Raw genomic sequence first — 17,892 nt, forward strand, 5'->3', positions numbered from 1 at the left:
TGGCATATACGTAACTATGGTTTTTCTTTGTATGTTAGATTGTATAGACTGTTTAGATTGTTGTTAGAGTAAATGGTATAGAGTTTGGACGAGACCGTATTGTGGGTTAATAATATAGTTTAGCGTTATTGGCAGTAGTCGCGGAGATGATTTAAGCGAGACGTACGGGTAACGACGGTAGTAACAGCGATTGTAGGCAAGCGCTGGGTATTCATTAGAATACATGACGAATCGACAACGAGTGGGGTGTTGGGATTGAAGTGTACGGTGATGGGGGGATATTGATGAATAAATACTATGCGTGTGTGTATCATATAAATTACTGTGTTGCGTTGTATATCACTGACTGGTTTTTATATCCTCGAGCCGGGTTATTCCCTCACGGGGTACTAAAACAGAGATACGATCACGCCGTCACGCGTGGGCTTAAATAAAGAAGCACACGGTGACATAAAATGATGCCGGAGTGACCATGATATAAAATTTCAGTCACGTGATACGTAGCGCTAACGCATGAGTGATCTAATCCGATTGTTTTCCAGCAGTTAATGCACATTCCGTTTCAGAAATCGCAGGGCCAGGTAACGGGTGGTAAGGGATTTGAGGTAAGCTGTTTTGGGTGACTCTAGAGCTCTGCGCGTACGATGGCGCAAGGGATAAATATGGGGGATATTGTTCAGATTATGGGACAAGCGCTTAGTCCAGTGGTAAGAGAGATAAGAGATGAGATGAAACTACAAGGGATACGACGGGAAATACGGAAATTTACGGGGGATGCGAAGGTAGATAGCATGAAATTTAGGGAATATGAGAGGCAGTTGGAGGGAATAGGCGCTCGGCTGGGGGCAAACGCGGATTTAAAAGAGGTGCTCTTGATGACGACGGCAGGGGTGGCTTACGATTTTTGCATCCGACAAACAAGGGAGAATGCGGCGATAGGGGGAGAGGAGCTAATAGAGCTGATGAGGGAGAGATTCGGGGATCAGTTCGAACGACTAGCTGCGAGACAGGATTTGAAAAGGATCGGGCAGAAGCGGGACGAGACGATCCAGGAATACGAGGAACGCATCGCCAGGGTGTATGGTACGGCTTACCCGGGGGAGATAGGACAGGCACCGGGGATGCAGGGGACTTTAGTGGAGTTATTTATAGATGGGTTGGCTAAGAAGGCGATTAGAAGGAAACTAATCGCACGGGATCCCAGTACCCTCCAAGCAGCGAGGGAAGAGTACCGATTAGACAAAGAGGTAGCATTGAGGGAAGGAGAAGTCCCGATGGAAGTAGATAGCGTCACCGCAAGGGAAGGGGAAAGTCAAATGAGGCAGATGGTAAACGAGGTAAGGGGAATGGTAAGGAGCGTGGATAATAGCCTGAGAAATCATAGACCGCAGCTCGCGCAGCGCATTCCGCCACCGAGACCGCCAGCACAGAGGGAAATTAGGCCAGCAAGGGGGAATGGGGGGAGAAACGCGCCGGCATGGCCAAGTACAGGCGGGCGGCCCCAGCCAGAGAGGCGAGGGCAGCCGATGCAGGGTTACCCGCAGTATAAATGGAACACCCAGGGCAAGCCGTTATGCGCTAGGTGTAACCAGCCAGGGCATATGTGGAGACAGTGCCAAGGGCATTTAAACCCCAGACCCCTGTACTGAAGCAAAGGAAGGTCAGAACAGGGCAGCCGAACAAGGTTTTTTCCTTCCCTCAGAAGAAATGCGTAAACAGTATCTCAGAAGAATCCGCTTTGCCATTATGTCCGACGGTGATCAGGCACCGTCACGGGAGTATAGCGATTAATGCTCTTTTAGACTCTGGGGCAGATGTTTCCCTAGTTTCAGCGAACGTCTGGAGCAGGTTACCGGAGGCAGACAGACNGGCTAAACTCTCTCATCTCACCCAAATGCACCCCCACACAGTGTCACAACCACCAGCACTATCCCACAACTCACACCACACAACACACACGACACACACACACACCACACCACACACCACGTACGCGCGCACATCATACACACTTCTACAGCATTGGACACACCACACACATCACCACACACACCCACACACCACCGCAGTCCCGCGTCCGCCAGAGGCACATCGCCACAGCAACCACACGTAAACGCACAGGTCGCGAGCCGGACCACACGACACAGCGGACACACACACGCACACAACACGCCACCACACATACACACGCAGAGATACATACACAAACTCCTACAGATTACATACTCGTTTACAGTTTTACATTGCAAATCTCTGTTGTATGTTGTATCACGATTATCGCTACACACTCGTGCTCGCCGTTGTGGCATCGACGATGGGAACACTCGATCCTAATGGAGCGTTAGCCTTACGCATTGTAGTCAAGTGTTTTTGGGGGTACGTGCTATAATTACTGTAGCATCGTGTGCCACATGCTCGGATCTCGTTTTCTTCGTTTTCGGAAACGTACTAATCATAATACTCGCTACACGCGTAGGACCTACGTAAATCGGTGGCAAAAACAGTCATTGCAATACATACATGCATGGTAAACTAGTTACACAACCTTTGTCATACTCTTAGTGCGGAGTTTAAACAAATTCTTTTTCCCAATAACATGCACGATAAACAGCCAAGACTATTTTTATTACGAAAGCTCTTATTTCATGGTGGTTAAGTGCGAATTTTGTATTTTTATGGGTTTTATATACACCATAGAGTGCTCCGCTAAATTTAGCGGGAGGTGCAGGAGCTCCCGCTAAAGTTGTTCGCTAAAATGCGGTAAAAAGCGAGCGATTTTAGCAAACGGAGGTTCGTGAAACGCGTCCTCTGCTATTTAGCGGACAACTCGGGAGTTAGCGAAGGAGATAGCGGAGAATATAGCGAACGGAGCTTTGTGAAACGCGCCCCAGTTAAGGCTCGACAATGCAATGGTCATGCATGTGCACCGAGACATGTTAGACAAGGTAGATGAACAGGATGTAATTTCAGAATTTGTAAGTTGTCATCCAGGCAGAAAAGATAAAATTGGAATAATGAAAAAATTAAATGTTAATAGATAAAAAGTTATCTGACTGGACTGTCTGGTATTACTATATTCAATTAGAGGTGTTATATCAGTGCTCTAAGAGTTGTAATGTGTATTTAATATGACAATGTGCCCATTCAAATTCAAACTTCAAAACATACAGATGTACATAGTGAAAGTATAAATGCAGATTGAAAATAGGCTTATTTTTCATAATTATGTACTGATCAGTATATTACACTTTTGTAAATAATGTTTATTAGTTATCATACTTATAAATATAAATAAATAATAAATTAGATACTTTAGCTCAAACATCAGCTTTAGTACATTTCTCTTGAAATTTACAATTGACTTTTTAAAATTGATCGAATTAGCTTTTAACATAGTCCCTTTGAAAATGCCCAGGAAATGCCATTTCCGGCTCTACATTTTCAAAATTTTTCTGGAGGAGTACCCCCATACCCCCGCATCGGCTACATATTTCTGCAGTGGCAACGTTTGGGAGGCCACTACGGCCCTGGTGGCAGGATTCATCAACGTGCGTAAAGTGTATTGGCGCTACGCCCGGTGGCTGCGATAAGTACGGTACGCAAATATGCTCCGTAGGTGGCGATCTCATCAACGCAGCTTAGCACCTGCGTAGGCGCGAATGCAAGTGTTTGACATGAATTCCAGTGTGGTGGTGGGTAGATTCCACTAACGCCATCGTTGGGCTGCTGGCTGATTGAGAGGCGGTGCCTAGATAAAACCAATCACACTTGGTGCGACACAATACGATAGCAACCAAACTGACGGCCTAATCTTGCTATTTTTAAAAACCATATGCTCGTCTAGCTCTGTCTACATGGAGTGCTGGGGGAATGCTGATAGTGTCCACATTTTCGTTATGTATGTGACTTGCGTTGCAACACTCATTGAAAGCAGCGCACACGTACACGCTGTCGTGTGTCGTAGCGGTACTGTGGCCTAGTGCGTGGAGCGTGTGGTGGTGACCCTCGTTTGTCCGTGTATGCCGTGTGCGCTGTGTGGCCTCGTGGTGCGGTGGTTGCGTGCGGTGCGTGCATGTGCACTGTTGTGCGTCGTGTGTGTGCACGTACCACGTTTGCGCTGCGTGTGCCTGCTGTTGTGGTGTCACGTACACATGCCGTGCGTGGGCTGCGTGTTGTAGTGCGGTACACGCACGTGCTTGCGTTGCCGTGTGCACGTACACGTGTGGTTTGTGTGACGTACACGTGCCGTGCGTGCGTGTGCACGTAACCGTGTGTGTGTACTGTACACGCTGGCGTTGCGGTGCGTGCGTGCATGGTGGCACGCGTTGCGTTGCGTGTGCTGTACACGTAACACGTGCGCTGTGCTTGTGTGCGGTGCACGTACACGTGGCTGTACGCTGTGGCGGGGTACGTTTGTACGTAAGTTACTACGTACACGGCCGCGCGTGTGTGCGTGTGCACGTAAGCGTGCCGTGCGTGCGTGCATGTGCCGCTGCGTGCGCTGTGTGGCACGTACACGTGCGGGCTGGGGCCCTCGCCTCCGTGCGTGTGTACGTACGCGGGCGTGCTGTGCTGTGTGCACGTACACGTTGCAGTGCGTGATGTGCACGTGTGCGTGCGGTGCGTGTGCACGCGTACACGTGCGTGCGTGACGTGTGCCCGTACACGTGGCGTGCGCGGTGTGTGTGTTGGTGGTACGTACACGTGCGTGGCGTTCGGTGCATGTTGCCGTTGCCGCTGCGTGTGATGTGGTCACGGACACGTGCTGCCGTTGCGTTGCGCCCGTACACGTGCGCTTGCCGTGGACACGTACACGTGGTTGTTGCTGCACGTACCACGGCTAACTACGAACTCGTTATAACAAAAACAATTGCCAAGCTATGACAAAAGAATCGTCAAGGCGCCGCCTGTCTGTGTATGTTGTGTGTGTGTTGGTATTTAATTTCTTTTTAGTTGAGTGTAATTCTTAAGTTTTCTCAATAAAATAATGTATGCTCGGTATGCTGGAAAACACCTGCGGAAATTTCGAGTCGCGGTTTACTGGCACCTCGTCGCTCGTGCTAAAGTTTACGCAAAGCGTTTATGTATTTAGCTTTTGATGAATCGCACTAAAAGCGGCCTCCGCTTGCGCCCTACGCGGAACTCGTACGCACAATTTACTACAATGCTGTGTTGCATGATCGCCCGGAACTAGCAACGTCGATTTGCGGCTACACAAGATTACCGCCAAAACAGCTTGATGCAATCTATACCCCCTGCGGTACTGAATGTTTAATTTATGTTCAATGCTCTAAAAGTCCCTAACGCTAACAACTCTCCGTTGTCAGTTTGCTTTCTAAGTTTTCACTAACTTGCACCGTGCACATTTACCTCGACAACTGACCTGAGCATTAGCGCGACCGAAGCTCACGCGGTTGGGGTCCAGCGGGCGACTCCCGGCGGGGCCGTCCATGGGGTGGCAGCCACTGATGCTCCGGTTTTAAACATTATCGTACAGCTTGACGGGCTTATTTTTGTAATCGTTTATTTGCACACGTTGTCATTATTTGCGCCGAAATTGACGGAAATATCACAGGAATATAAATCAAGTATTTCATCATCTTCGTCATCACTATCATCTGCTCATCGTCTCACCATCATCATCATCACTATCATCGACATCATCATCTTCATACATCACGCATCATCATCACTTCATCAACACCATCACACACTTCATCATGATTATCATCATCATCGTATTTCATTATCACCTCATCATCATTACTTAATGACATCTCAAAGTGTTGATAAAGCCTACTATAAAGATTAAAGCACAAAGCAAGATTCATGTAGAGCTCTGCGTTTAGCAGAAATATGTGGACAGGTTCGCGATCTTCATCACACACACACACGTACACACGCGCACGCCGCACGCGCACACGCACACGCCACCGCGCCACACGCGCACCGCGCCACACGCGCACCTCGCGCACACGCAGCACACGCACCACGCACACACGCACACACGCCACACCACACCACACAACGCACACACGCCCACACACACACACACACAGCACACACCCAACCACACACACACACACACACACATGTAACGTGTGTTTTACAATGTTCATTGATTAGTCGAGTGAGAGATAGGAACTGGTAGTTGGTTGTAGCCATATAGTTCATAGCTAGACAGAACGTCGCGCATATTATGCACGGCGTAAGCATTGATGTTACGGCGGGAGTTGGCAGTTAGCGAGTTCTAGGCTTAGCATTTCTAGGGTGAATTGTTGAAATGAGCGGAGAACGGTTGGCGAAACTGACAAGACGAGCGTGGACATATGCTTCTTCAACATGTAGGTAGTTTTGGAGCGATATTATAGGAGAATATGAATAGCGAAGGGGGTTTTGGAGGATTCGGAGTGCTGGTCGCCAGAGAGTACGCGCACGTACCGCGCGCCCGTGTGCGCGGCGCGGGTCTTTGTCTGCTTTGTGCGATTGTCCGATGAGATGGGACTACACAGTGTACGATATTAAAGGTTATACAGTTTACACACAATTCTGGATTGGATCTTCTTCATCATTTCGACATCAACGCTCATTCCAACGTTACACACACACACACACACACACACACACACACACAGCACGCGCACGCACGCACGCACGCACGCACATACACCCACACAACACACACACACACACACGTACACACACACTCGGCAATCAGCAGAGCGTCCCTTGCGCAATCATGCGTGTTCCGCAAGATCTCTGTGTGAGATGGATGTCCGGACGGCGTAGCCTGGCTGCTCTCGTTCCGGAACCGGTCGCGTAGCCACGGCCTTATTTTTATTGGTGGCCAACCCGACAGTTTCAGGTGGCCCGACGTCGTTTCAGGTGGCCATTGGCACCCGGGCCACCGTTAAAGTCGAGCCCTGCCCCTATGCGCTATATGCATGCCAGGCTAGGCTAAGTACTAAGTTAGGCTCTGCGTGCGTACGCGTGCGTAGTGCAGTATAAGTACAGTGTGTGCATATGCAAGTACGGTACTGATATTCGACCCTCGATCGAGCCTCCGAAGCACAGGATCAGGCCCCGAAGTCCGCACGGTATTGGGGCAAATACGGCGCTGTGCATGTCTGTTTGCTATAGAGTAAGGCTATAGAGAGACTTCGTCAAACTTTGTAATTTTCCAGTAGGCAGATGAAATGTGGATAAACACTCTCTTTCGCTCTTTCCCTCTTCCTCTCCTCCTTATTCCCTCTTTCTTTTCTTGCATTTCTTTCCGATCATACAAAATACATATAGACATATATTTTCTGCCAAAAAAAGGGGGGGGGGCCGGCCTCCCGTACGCGCCGCCCCTGACTGGGGATGAAATTGTAGGTAGGGTTGAATTTTGTACCCTTTATGGGTTTATCGTACAGCAACCGCGCGACGCATTATGGGTAAAATGACGCCAGCGAAAGATAATCGGTGAGCAGAAATTATATTGTTATCATTACAAATCTAGCTAATCCATCAAATATACACAGTACCAGTGTTTAAAAACCATACAAGAAGGCAAGTCAATATGTCTACTATTGTTGTTGTATAGTATTTGTTGTGAAACGGGACACACAACAATGTCACATATTTTCCGATTACATACATAATATCGCATGTCACATGATGTATATTTAGCGACATTTGCTCTCAGCGACCACTTGAAATTTCCCCTATAGTTTGTTTGCTCTATGCATTCACCGATCACACCTATGACACCACTATACCATATATATATATATATGTACCATTATTATGACATCAATACATCTTTTTTCTTATACACAATAATGTATCATATTACTATCAGTATCACATCCTTGAGTAAAAATCTGAAGATGATGATTAGGCCGATGACATGGTTCTCGTCAGGCATTGTTGAGATTTTGATGAGGGATTTAGATTAATATTCATCTTTCATATACAAACCAATAGAAATTAGTGAGGGTATCAGGTCTTGTACATATGCAAAATAAGATTGAAAAATGTCTTAAAAACTTCTTTGTTGACAGTTTTTACTCAAATTTTTACTGTTTGTCTTCCATACATGTAGTGCTGACTGGGACTACATGTAATGCTCATATATGTAAATGTCACGGGAGAGCACAATCAACAGCCAATGGCAGAGTCATTAATCCTTTGATCCACCCTTGCGGGGAATTTTCTCTTTTCCGGCATCCATGCATCCTTGACACTGTGGATAATACGGATTGGTGTCCTCCACATGAAGAAGATGGTCTCCTGTAGAACAGTGTACACAGATGACATCGTAACTACATCCATAATACAGCGATTCAATTGGATCATGGCATCGATGGCTCCTCACCAAAATGTCTGGGAAATCATCAGGGAATTCCATTTCATCTGCAATTTAAAAAGAAATGGATACAGAGGATAAAAAAAGAAACTAACCAGAAAATATGAATGATGCAGTATAAAAAAGTGAAGAAAGAAAATGTGACTCGACCCTGAGACCTCCAGTTTACTAGCCCGGCATTCTGCCAACTGAGCTACCGAGGCACAACTGACGGTTGACAGAACAGATCTAAACTTCCATCCCTCGCTGTCACATGATCTTTTTTCGCCAGTCAGAAGCAATTTAAAAATGCCAGCACACAAGTAAACATCTATGTTCATAAACATGCATGCAACTTGGTTTCTTCAGAATAGTATAGGCCTACACCATCACAAGAAACAACTTTGAACAGTTATTCCAGAAAGAAACATTGTTTTTTTCCTGGGTTCACCCAGTTAACGTTTTCTTCTACAACTTTATATTAAGGATAGACCTTAAAACTCACCCAAGGTGGCACTAAAAGTGTAGTCCGCATCATCTATGATGCGCTTAAGTGTTGCTTTCTGGGTTCTTGAGAGCTTTGTTTTGCAGAACAGTAACCTCCATTGGTCACATTCTGAACACTGCAACATCATGTCAACATTGGTCACGTGCCTTTGACTTGGGGAAAATCCATGTCCAAAGGACGGTTTCTTCTTTGGTGGATTCTTGGACGGTCGATGATCCTCAGTTGTTGCGGTCTGGTAGACATCCTCGAAACACCTGTAATGCAACTCTTCTCCAGGATTCGCTGTTGGGTCGTTTCGAGTGCGAGTCTGGTCTGGTTCTGGGTCTGGTAGGAAGTCAACAGAGCGGAACTTCTCTCGATTCATTCTTGGAGGCCTGCAGATCAAACATCAAAAGATTCATCCACATAATATTAAGTGCTCAGGAAGGTCAATGTGAATCAAATATCCGCTACTACAAGTATATTCTAACAATACATTTGCAAGCATGTTTCTAGATAGACTACTAGTATTTAATTACCTGCAAATCTTGCACCCGGGTTGGCCACACTTTTTTATCTGGAACGTGTGATGTCTCTGGCGACAGCAATGATCCATGAAATCCTGGAGTTTTGCCTTTGACTTGACATCATTCTTGGTGGTGTCTGTGATCTGCAAAATACAAGACATGCCACACATGAGACAAAATATGGACTGAACAGAACTCAATGTGCATGTTTAGACATGACAACTATCATGTTTACTGCAGATGCTGATCCTAGAGACTGGATTCAGATATGGCTAAAAGGAAAAACAAGGTCATATCAGTTTCATACACTGCTGGTTAAATTATTATATTTTAAACTTGACATAGTATTTCCTTTTTTCAGCTGCAGTTTTACAATAGAGTGCAACACATACCTAAAGAGTTTCATTAACAGTCTGTAGGTTTGACCAGAGATCATGGACTTCTCGTTCAATGACAGGTTCAAAGACTTCAAATGGCTGGCCTTTAAGTTCTAAACGCTTCCTGAGACCAGGGATCATCTCACGGCATGGCGAAAGAGATTGAGCCAGCTCCGCCTTCAGGTCATCTGTGTCACAAGCAATCCTCACTGTTCAAGTTGTTGCATTTTTCTGAAAATCAATGGTGTTAAGCAGAAGTTACAAAGTAAAGTTAATTTAATTTATGTCACCATATTAAAGAGACGATATTCACTCAATCGTTCAGAATTTAATCGATGTTCTATGATTTTATTCATTGAGTAAATGAGATGAATGACTGTGACGTGTTTGCACTGTAAATAATTCCCCGATTTGGGAGATGTTACATAGTGAGGCCACATAACAAACAGTAACAAAACAGATAATTTTCAGTTGCCATACTACATGTAAAGAAAAAAAGAAATAAAAAAAAGTATATTCACCAATTTTCTTCTCAGACTCCTCGGAACCCTTCTGGCGCATAACACCAACACACTGCAAGCCAATGTTTACAATGCTCATGATCCTTTCAACGGGATTGGCCCAGGAATGGTTAGGCGCAGTGCGAGCAGCTATCAGGACGTCCAGGTCCATCTCCAGGAAAATGGCGATGAGTGATAGCTGCACACTCAGATACGTCAGGCGGTGATCAGGGCCTCCATCTGTATACAGGAAGAGAATGTGTTTCTCCATATCTGCAAAGAATGAAAGAAGTTACTTGGTTAAACTGTTTAGAGCACATCAGGAGAGATTGCAATCATCCAGGAGGCAGCACAGTCTCAGAGTAGATAGGACTACCCACTGGGTTAATACTCGTATTCATTCATGTAATTTGCAGATTTGAGAGTGGTGATCTCTCCTGATTGCACTGAACATAGATACATGTTGACCTGGACAATGTTTGACAACATCCCAAGTCGCATTCATCAAATTTTGTACACTTGAAATGCCTGAAGTTTTGCTTTTACAACACAGACCTGAAAACCAATGAAATGTTATTTGAAAATCTCTATACAAATACCTTCATTATCCAAGATGTTCTTGAGCTCGGTAGCATGGCGTAGAGGGCTGGATGCCTGGAAAACTGCGTCCTTCACACCAATGTGGACTTGTCCTCTGTAAAAGGAACCTTCCATAGTCTCGGGGATATCAATCTGAGGAAGAGAAAAATATCAAATAAAAAACATTTTTAATAGGATGAAAAATAAAAACTACCATACCATTCTAAGTGGACCTATGAAAATAGCATGGCAAATTGACTTTAACACAGTCTGAGTTGGCATTGACTTAGCTAAAGAATTTATAATTGATATAAAATTGAAACACTAAATCTAGGACTGTACAAAGACATCTCTGAAAGAAAATCTGAAACAAATTTTTATATCTTTAGCTGATGGAATTAAAATTGCAAAGCTCACCTTGAATATCACACTAGGTACCAATGATATGCAAGTGAAGTCGTGGTCTCCCACTGCAGCTATTTCTTCAGGTCCCACCAAGACTTGTTTGCCTCTCTCTGCAGCAGCCACAGGAAAGCCTGGCTCGCCGACCTTCACCTTATGCTTGTCGTACATGCTGATCAACAAGGCATCCTTTTTCATCGATACGGCCATTTCCCTCATGTAGCGCCAAATGGCAGCACAGTAATGAGCACCAGGATGGTCCTTCCCGAACAGACGTTTCTGTACCATCATCCTTATGTTCATTCTGCATTTGTAATATTTTCCTGCCTTGGTGTTTGGATGACGTGGCTGGAATTGCCATTTTAACCATTGAACACTTGGGATGGCAGTCCCCTCTGGTACCTTCTTGGAGACCTCTGCATGCAGGTCACGGAAAGAGATTGCATTGGCTAGGTAAGTCAAGTCTCCGTGTCTTCACTCTTGGACTGCTGTCCTGTCAGCAAGGTAAGTTTCAACTGCATCAAAAAACACTTGAAATCTGTCACTTGCATTTGTGTTGGTGTGACGTAGGTCCATGACAATGTCCTCATCCTCAGCCGATATAGCAACTTTCACTCGTTCATCAATGTCAGCCTCATTTAAATGTTCTGGTCCAGAACAGTCCCCTGTCAATGTCTTAAATATGCTTCGCAGCACATGTGATGGTGCACCACACAGTTTTCCATATGTATCAATGAACCTGGCCATTCGTGTTTTGAATACCGGAGTCTTTTTCTAACTTGCGAATGATTGAAAGATTCTCATTGGACAATTCATCCACCGAGCAGTGTTCAGGTATCTTCCATATAAAATACCGATCCCCAGCATTTCCTCCAGCAGCATGTCTATACAGCACACACTCTGCACACGCGAGTCCTTGTTTGAGCAGTTGGAGGTAGGAGTAGCGTTTTTTTCTGTCCACTGGCGAGTAGTCTGACATGGAAATAGGAGTGAATATCTCAGCCCTTCCAACTGCTTCATTCACCTCTGAAAGTGACGGATCCATCCTCTGTGTTTTTCGGAGGTGCTGAATAGATTCAGAATCTGTCATGCTTCTGGAGTGTTCTCCAGATCTGTATGCCGCCATGGACTCATTTTTCTCATCAAGGTAAGTGGCATAGCCATGCAAAATCGAAAGCAGTTCTTGAATAGCTTTCTGCAAGAAACAAACACAAACATTCAGAATTCAATATTATTATTATTAAAATTTAAATTAAATTAAAATTTTAAACTGTATAGCAAAATTTATACCTACCTTTACTTTCCATCTTTGACGATCAATCCATGTGGTAGACAACATACTCTTCAGAGTATTCACGTGCTTTCGGAGTGTTGAGACTTTCAGGTTTTCGGCCGCTCTTTTTCTGTGCTTGCTGGCCTGCGGTACATTGTAGCCTTTCAGTTCCCGAAACATTGCAGGCAATCTATGTGTTCTCGCCTCCAGTGTAGCATGGTGGCCGTCGATGCTCCACAAAATGTTAGTCAAATCCGTGACAGCGTGCATGTGACTGGGATTTGGCGTATCCCAACCCAGCGCCATGTCCTCAAACATATCAATCAATTGATTTTTTAACTTGTCCAATTGATTTCTTGGGGTCTCTATCCTTTTTGGGAGGCAAAGTCCATCTGGTTTTCCCCTTGCCGCTGATTGAATCATCATAGCGAACGCATTTCTCACAACCTTGGGCTTGTTTTGACAGACACAGTCATCAGGGTGCTCCTGCACGCTGCACACAAACTTCACAAAGTCCCCGAATGAGTTTTTGCATGCCTCAACAGGTAGTGCGGCAGTGCATTCGATAAGCGCATCGGGAGACTTACCCATGAACACCTTTGCAAGTTTAATATCAACCGCGGGGTCAAACTTTTCACAGGGCTGCTGCTGATCGTGGCCTGGTACATGCGGCCACTCAATGCATGGAGGCACGCCAAGCACATCCCCTCTTATCACAGTCTCAAAAAATCTTTCAAATGTCAAAGTTTCATCAAAACTATCTTCCACTTGACAAACAGTCTGCTGCCATGAATCACACAAAGTGAAAGAATCATTTTGACTGACAGTGCGGCCAAAAGCGATCGGTAAATTCCTACGGATGAATGGCTGTCCTGAGCATAGATACTAACCCAAGGGGATTGCTAACTCACGGTTTGCCGCTTGGAAACGCTAGTGTTGTGACTGGTGGCGCGACCGAGGCTGATACGGCGGCTAGGCGAACTATGATAAATGGCTGCATCGAAGTGCTAAGCACACGGGTAGCCGGTACGGGGAGATTACGGTACGCATATATTTGCAAATATATTGACTAATCCTGCGTCAATAAACTCAATATTCACAGAGAGTATAGCTAAGACATGTGTCTATAGGTATCTAGAATTTTAGAAATTTAATCATTTGTAATTCACTTCCGCGCGCATATAGAATTTTATATTTGCTATATTGACTAATCGTGCGTCAATAAACTCACTATTTACAGAGAGTATGAATTCAAGCCGGTAAGGGAGATCATTTGCATAATATATTCTAGATACATATATTATAGACACATGTCTTAGCTATACTCTCTGTGAATATTGAGTTTATTGACGCATGATTAGTCAATATATTAGCAAATATATGCGTACCGTAATCTCCCCGTACCGGCTTGAATATAGACACTCCCTAAGCACACTGATCTCTATAATAAAATCTTTATTATTATTAAAGTTATTATAGTGATCAGTGGCTAAGCATCATAAGTTGCATCATAGGAGGAGTATATGTTGGAGAGGTGGAAGAATTCGATTCAGAAGAATTAATTAAGAATGGAAGATATAAGTTGGAAAGGTGGAAAAAACTGCTGTGTGCCGGGATGCACAAATTCCCAAGGAAAAACTTATGGCACGATGCCAGCGATCAGCTATATGTCTTTCCCCAAGGACACTCCTGACAATCATGAGTGGAGAGAAAAATTGGTAATAGCTGTCGCTAGGCAGGATCAGAAGTTTGATCCGGCAAAGCACCACATCTGTACTGATCACTTTGAGAGATCACACTTGCTGTTCAGTGGTAAGCTTTACTAATCATTGTATAGGTACACTGATACAGTCCTATAAAATATAATTGTAATATACATATGTCTTATAATTAACACAAGTCATAATAAAGGATGTAGCGATCTACGTGTGGTGACACTGACAGTGTGCATTTGTTTGTTTTCCAAATACTGACATATCACTTATTTCATTACAGTAAATTAACATTGTAACAAGGTTTAAAATTAGTCATTACATCATTCTGAATGTTCTATTAGGCAGAGGCTTAAAAATAGCAAAGGGAAGACTGCCCTCCCTAAACTTGCCGCATAAAAGTGTGGAAGTGCGGAAGCTTCCGCCAAGAACGAAGCCAGTAAGTTAAAGTAGTTATTCTATTCCTTATTTTGATAAAATGATTTATTTGTTTTTGGATAAATACTTAAATCGTGCTTGGGTTATTATAATATCTTTTTTTAATCTGAACCATAATATTATCGTGATTTATTAGCCTCGTCTACACGACGAACCTTAACTCGAGTTAAGCTAACTCGAGTTAAGCGTGCGTGCATGCGGGTGCACGTACACGTGCGTGCGTGCGTACGTGCGTGAGTACCTACACGTGCGTGCATGCGTGCGTGTGCACGTACACGTGCGTGCATGCGTGCGTGCGTCCGTGGGTGCACGTACACGTGCGTGCGTGCGTGTGTGCGCACGCGTGTGCAGGTACACGTTTGTGCGTGCGTGCGTTCTTGTGCAGGTACACGTGTGTGCATGTGTGCGTGCGTGCGTACATGCGTGCGTGCGTGTGTGCGCGCGTGTGCATCTGCACGTAGACGTGCGTGCGTGCGTGTGCACGTACACGTGCGTGCGTGTGTGCGCGCGTGTGCATGTGCACGTAGACGTGCGTGTGTGCGTGCGTGCGTGCGTGCGTGTGTACGTGTGTACGTATACTATTCGCTAACTCGAGTTAAGCGTCTACACGGGGCCTTAACTCGAGTTAAGGAGAGTGTCCAACTTTTACATCACAGTAGGTGTTACATTACCTCAAAACGTGGATCATCTTGGCTCGTGTATGCTGCTAGATCTGGTTTTCTTTGAATGAACGAAGCACCAAAAGATCGAGTATTCAGGCAATCAAAGAAACGGTCAAAGAGCTTCAGAAACGCAGCCGTTTCTGACATAGTCTCTTCGCAGTAGTTTTGCATGATGTTCGCAACCGATGCACTTATGACCTGAAACATATTCAATTAGAGAAGTCTGTTATTCAGTAACATTGTGTCCAAGAAGATGTGGCCTTAGGATGCGTTGTTTTCCCATTCAGAAAACTGACAGCGAATGTCACTAACCTGTGTAGCATACGTAAACCGACATCTTGCAGCTGATGTCAGATGTATGTGCTCATAGGTGAGGTGTGTAGGGCATACGCAACTGAGCTGATTCCCGTCAGCTCGTACACACGTTTGACATGGCTCCACAGATCTCTTTTCCATTGTTCTGAAAATAAAATACGTTACTCACGAGAACTGCTACATACAAAACTGTAATTAGTAAATATCTCAAGGTTAAATACATATATTCACATTTATTTTCATACTCACCACAGCAGTCTTGTTCCTCCATATGCTGACTTCTCTAGATGTTTCTTATGGTTTTGATAAGATGGGAGGATCAGAGATGAAAATATAGCATTCTGTCGTCATCAGCATAATGGTTTAGTAGCTGAAGATACAAAAAAAGCTATCTCCCCGTTGACATAGTATCTCTTATTTGGTGGCAAAGTCGTGAGTAAGTTTCCGGATTCCTGAATAGACAATTAAAAAGGTAATCGAGTAAATACTATTGTTAAAAGTTGTTCTTTCTCGCTAATATGCGATACATTTGATCAATAGATGTTTGCATTAAGTATATTATAATTATATAATTTATGGCAAAGCTGGGGTATAGAGATTAGCATGTAAAACAAATATTTTAGAATTATATATCAGCTCACTTCAAAGACTTTCGCCTGATACCCTACTCTAGGGGGGGAAGCAAATTAGTGTAGTCCGCAAAGTAGAATCGTTTGGCAGATGAAAGCACCCCTGTTTTACGCAGTGCCCTCGTACGCCATTGGTGACTGGCAATGTAGTATATAGCATATCTATTAAAAAATAAACAATGGTCAAAAACCTGTAGTGGTATTTAGTAAGGTCCAGAGTGATAAACAGTTATGTCATGTCCTTAAAATAACACTTTCCGTATCATCATTGGATGCCAGCGCATTCCTCTTGGATCTCGTGAAGCGGCTTTTTTTTGTTTCTGACCAAAACAGACTTAAGAATTCGTCCTTGATTTCAGCTTTCACTGTTTGTAATTATGGTTGTTTAGTCCTACCTGCAATCGAGAAAATGTTTCAAACCAAAGATCATGAATGCCTGGGAAACTTGTGTCGGTGTACAGTAGGCTTGCAAATTTAAAAACCATTAATATTTTCAGTGTCTCAATATATTGACTATAAACACCCTTTATATGATTAAATATCTAATCATCTTAAAACATCAATAACAGTATCCAGCAACCTACTTGCACTTCACGAGAGACTGGGACCGATTCACGAGCTAGACGGTAAGAAATGTTTTCTCGTTCAGTCACTGCATCCTTCAGCTGGATACGGTACGCCGCAGCTCTTTAATAGGGCCTCTTTTGGGACATGGCTTAGACGTGTTCGTGAGGTGATTGGTCGTTTCTCACGGTCAGAGATCTTTTTGATTTCGTCAACACAAATTGAACAGTGACCTGTAAAGGTTATTTTATAAAATAAATCCTTTAAGATTCGTGGCATTTACTGTGAACACCTATGTGCAACATCCAAAAGTCTATATAATTCTCAAGATTAGTTAAATTATAATTGCTTGTTGAACATAGTACCTGGTCTATCCACAATTAGCCTGCACTTTGGCGATCTTTTGCTGTCTGCAGAGCACCATAGCAGATTTTGGAGCTTCTTCATCACCATCTCAAGGCCTGAATGCTCCACATCAACTTCCAGCGTCTTCACTAAGTGTCCTGGAAGGTAGAGATTTGGCAAACGCACTGAAAATCTCTTATGATTTATGATTTATCATAACAAATGTATCACTTGACAGTTGCTTACCTTTCCAGCTGATGGTGGCATCTAAGGCACCATCGAATGACAACTTCAGAGGCAGGCTGTCATCCTCTTCTCTCAGTGCGAGGGTGAGGCGCTCATCATTGCGAATGAGGATCCAAGTTTAGTGACCTTCACCGCAGCCTGCTGCAGCTCAGCGTAGTTGCGCAGTTTAACTAGCTCTGGAATTGGGGGTGCAGGTCGGAAAGTCTAGAATAAAAACATTATTTTAGTATGTCAAAGACATTAATCATTTGAAAATTAGATTAAGTGATGCTGAATTCAATAATATGGATGATTAGGGTACGTAACCTTTCCATGATGAACATACATATAAGCCGTAGCTGTAACTATATGCACACAATAGCCTTGTCTACATGACGAACCTTAACTCAAGTGAAGCGTCTACACGGGGCCTTAACTCGAATTAAGATGACTCGAGTTAGCGTTAACTCGAGTTAGCTTCAACCTCGGCCAGTCGATCGAAGGTTAATGCTAACCTCGAGTTTACCG

At 44.3% G+C, this 17,892-nt stretch overlaps 4 protein-coding genes and 1 long non-coding RNA gene across 5 annotated transcripts; 1 reads left to right on the top strand and 4 right to left on the bottom strand.

Moving 5' to 3' along the window:
* Positions 1-8,031: 8,031 nt before the first annotated feature.
* On the bottom strand, positions 8,032-9,229 carry LOC106817734. Its single transcript, XM_014822419.1, has 2 exons — positions 8,835-9,229; positions 8,032-8,397 (listed from the first exon to the last, which is right to left on the bottom strand). Exons 1-2 carry the CDS (start codon positions 9,199-9,201, stop codon positions 8,165-8,167), a joined length of 600 nt encoding a protein of 199 aa, XP_014677905.1. The 5' UTR covers positions 9,202-9,229; the 3' UTR covers positions 8,032-8,164.
* Positions 9,230-9,934: 705 nt separating this feature from the next.
* On the bottom strand, positions 9,935-11,899 carry LOC106817733. The gene is made up of 3 exons (XM_014822418.1): positions 11,238-11,899; positions 10,820-10,952; positions 9,935-10,493 (listed from the first exon to the last, which is right to left on the bottom strand). The coding sequence occupies exons 1-3, from the start codon at positions 11,502-11,504 to the stop codon at positions 10,069-10,071; spliced, it is 825 nt and encodes a 274-aa protein (XP_014677904.1). The 5' UTR covers positions 11,505-11,899; the 3' UTR covers positions 9,935-10,068.
* Positions 11,676-13,562, bottom strand: LOC106817728. The gene is made up of 3 exons (XM_014822415.1): positions 12,496-13,562; positions 11,964-12,396; positions 11,676-11,866 (listed from the first exon to the last, which is right to left on the bottom strand). The coding sequence occupies exons 1-3, from the start codon at positions 13,063-13,065 to the stop codon at positions 11,676-11,678; spliced, it is 1,194 nt and encodes a 397-aa protein (XP_014677901.1). The 5' UTR covers positions 13,066-13,562.
* A 315-nt stretch (positions 13,563-13,877) lies between these two features.
* On the top strand, positions 13,878-14,743 carry LOC106817735. The gene is made up of 2 exons (XM_014822420.1): positions 13,878-14,286; positions 14,531-14,743. The coding sequence occupies exons 1-2, from the start codon at positions 14,043-14,045 to the stop codon at positions 14,632-14,634; spliced, it is 348 nt and encodes a 115-aa protein (XP_014677906.1). The 5' UTR covers positions 13,878-14,042; the 3' UTR covers positions 14,635-14,743.
* Positions 14,744-16,548: 1,805 nt separating this feature from the next.
* Positions 16,549-17,786, bottom strand: LOC106817729. The gene is made up of 4 exons (XR_001395097.1): positions 17,386-17,786; positions 17,160-17,297; positions 16,815-17,027; positions 16,549-16,625 (listed from the first exon to the last, which is right to left on the bottom strand). It is a non-coding gene; the product is annotated as an uncharacterized LOC106817729 (long non-coding RNA).
* Between the last annotated feature and the right edge of the window lie 106 nt (positions 17,787-17,892).

The sequence above is a fragment of the Priapulus caudatus genome, unplaced genomic scaffold (assembly GCF_000485595.1).
Source record: "Priapulus caudatus unplaced genomic scaffold, Priapulus_caudatus-5.0.1 Scaffold1844, whole genome shotgun sequence".
Lineage (NCBI taxonomy): Eukaryota > Metazoa > Priapulida > Priapulimorpha > Priapulimorphida > Priapulidae > Priapulus > Priapulus caudatus.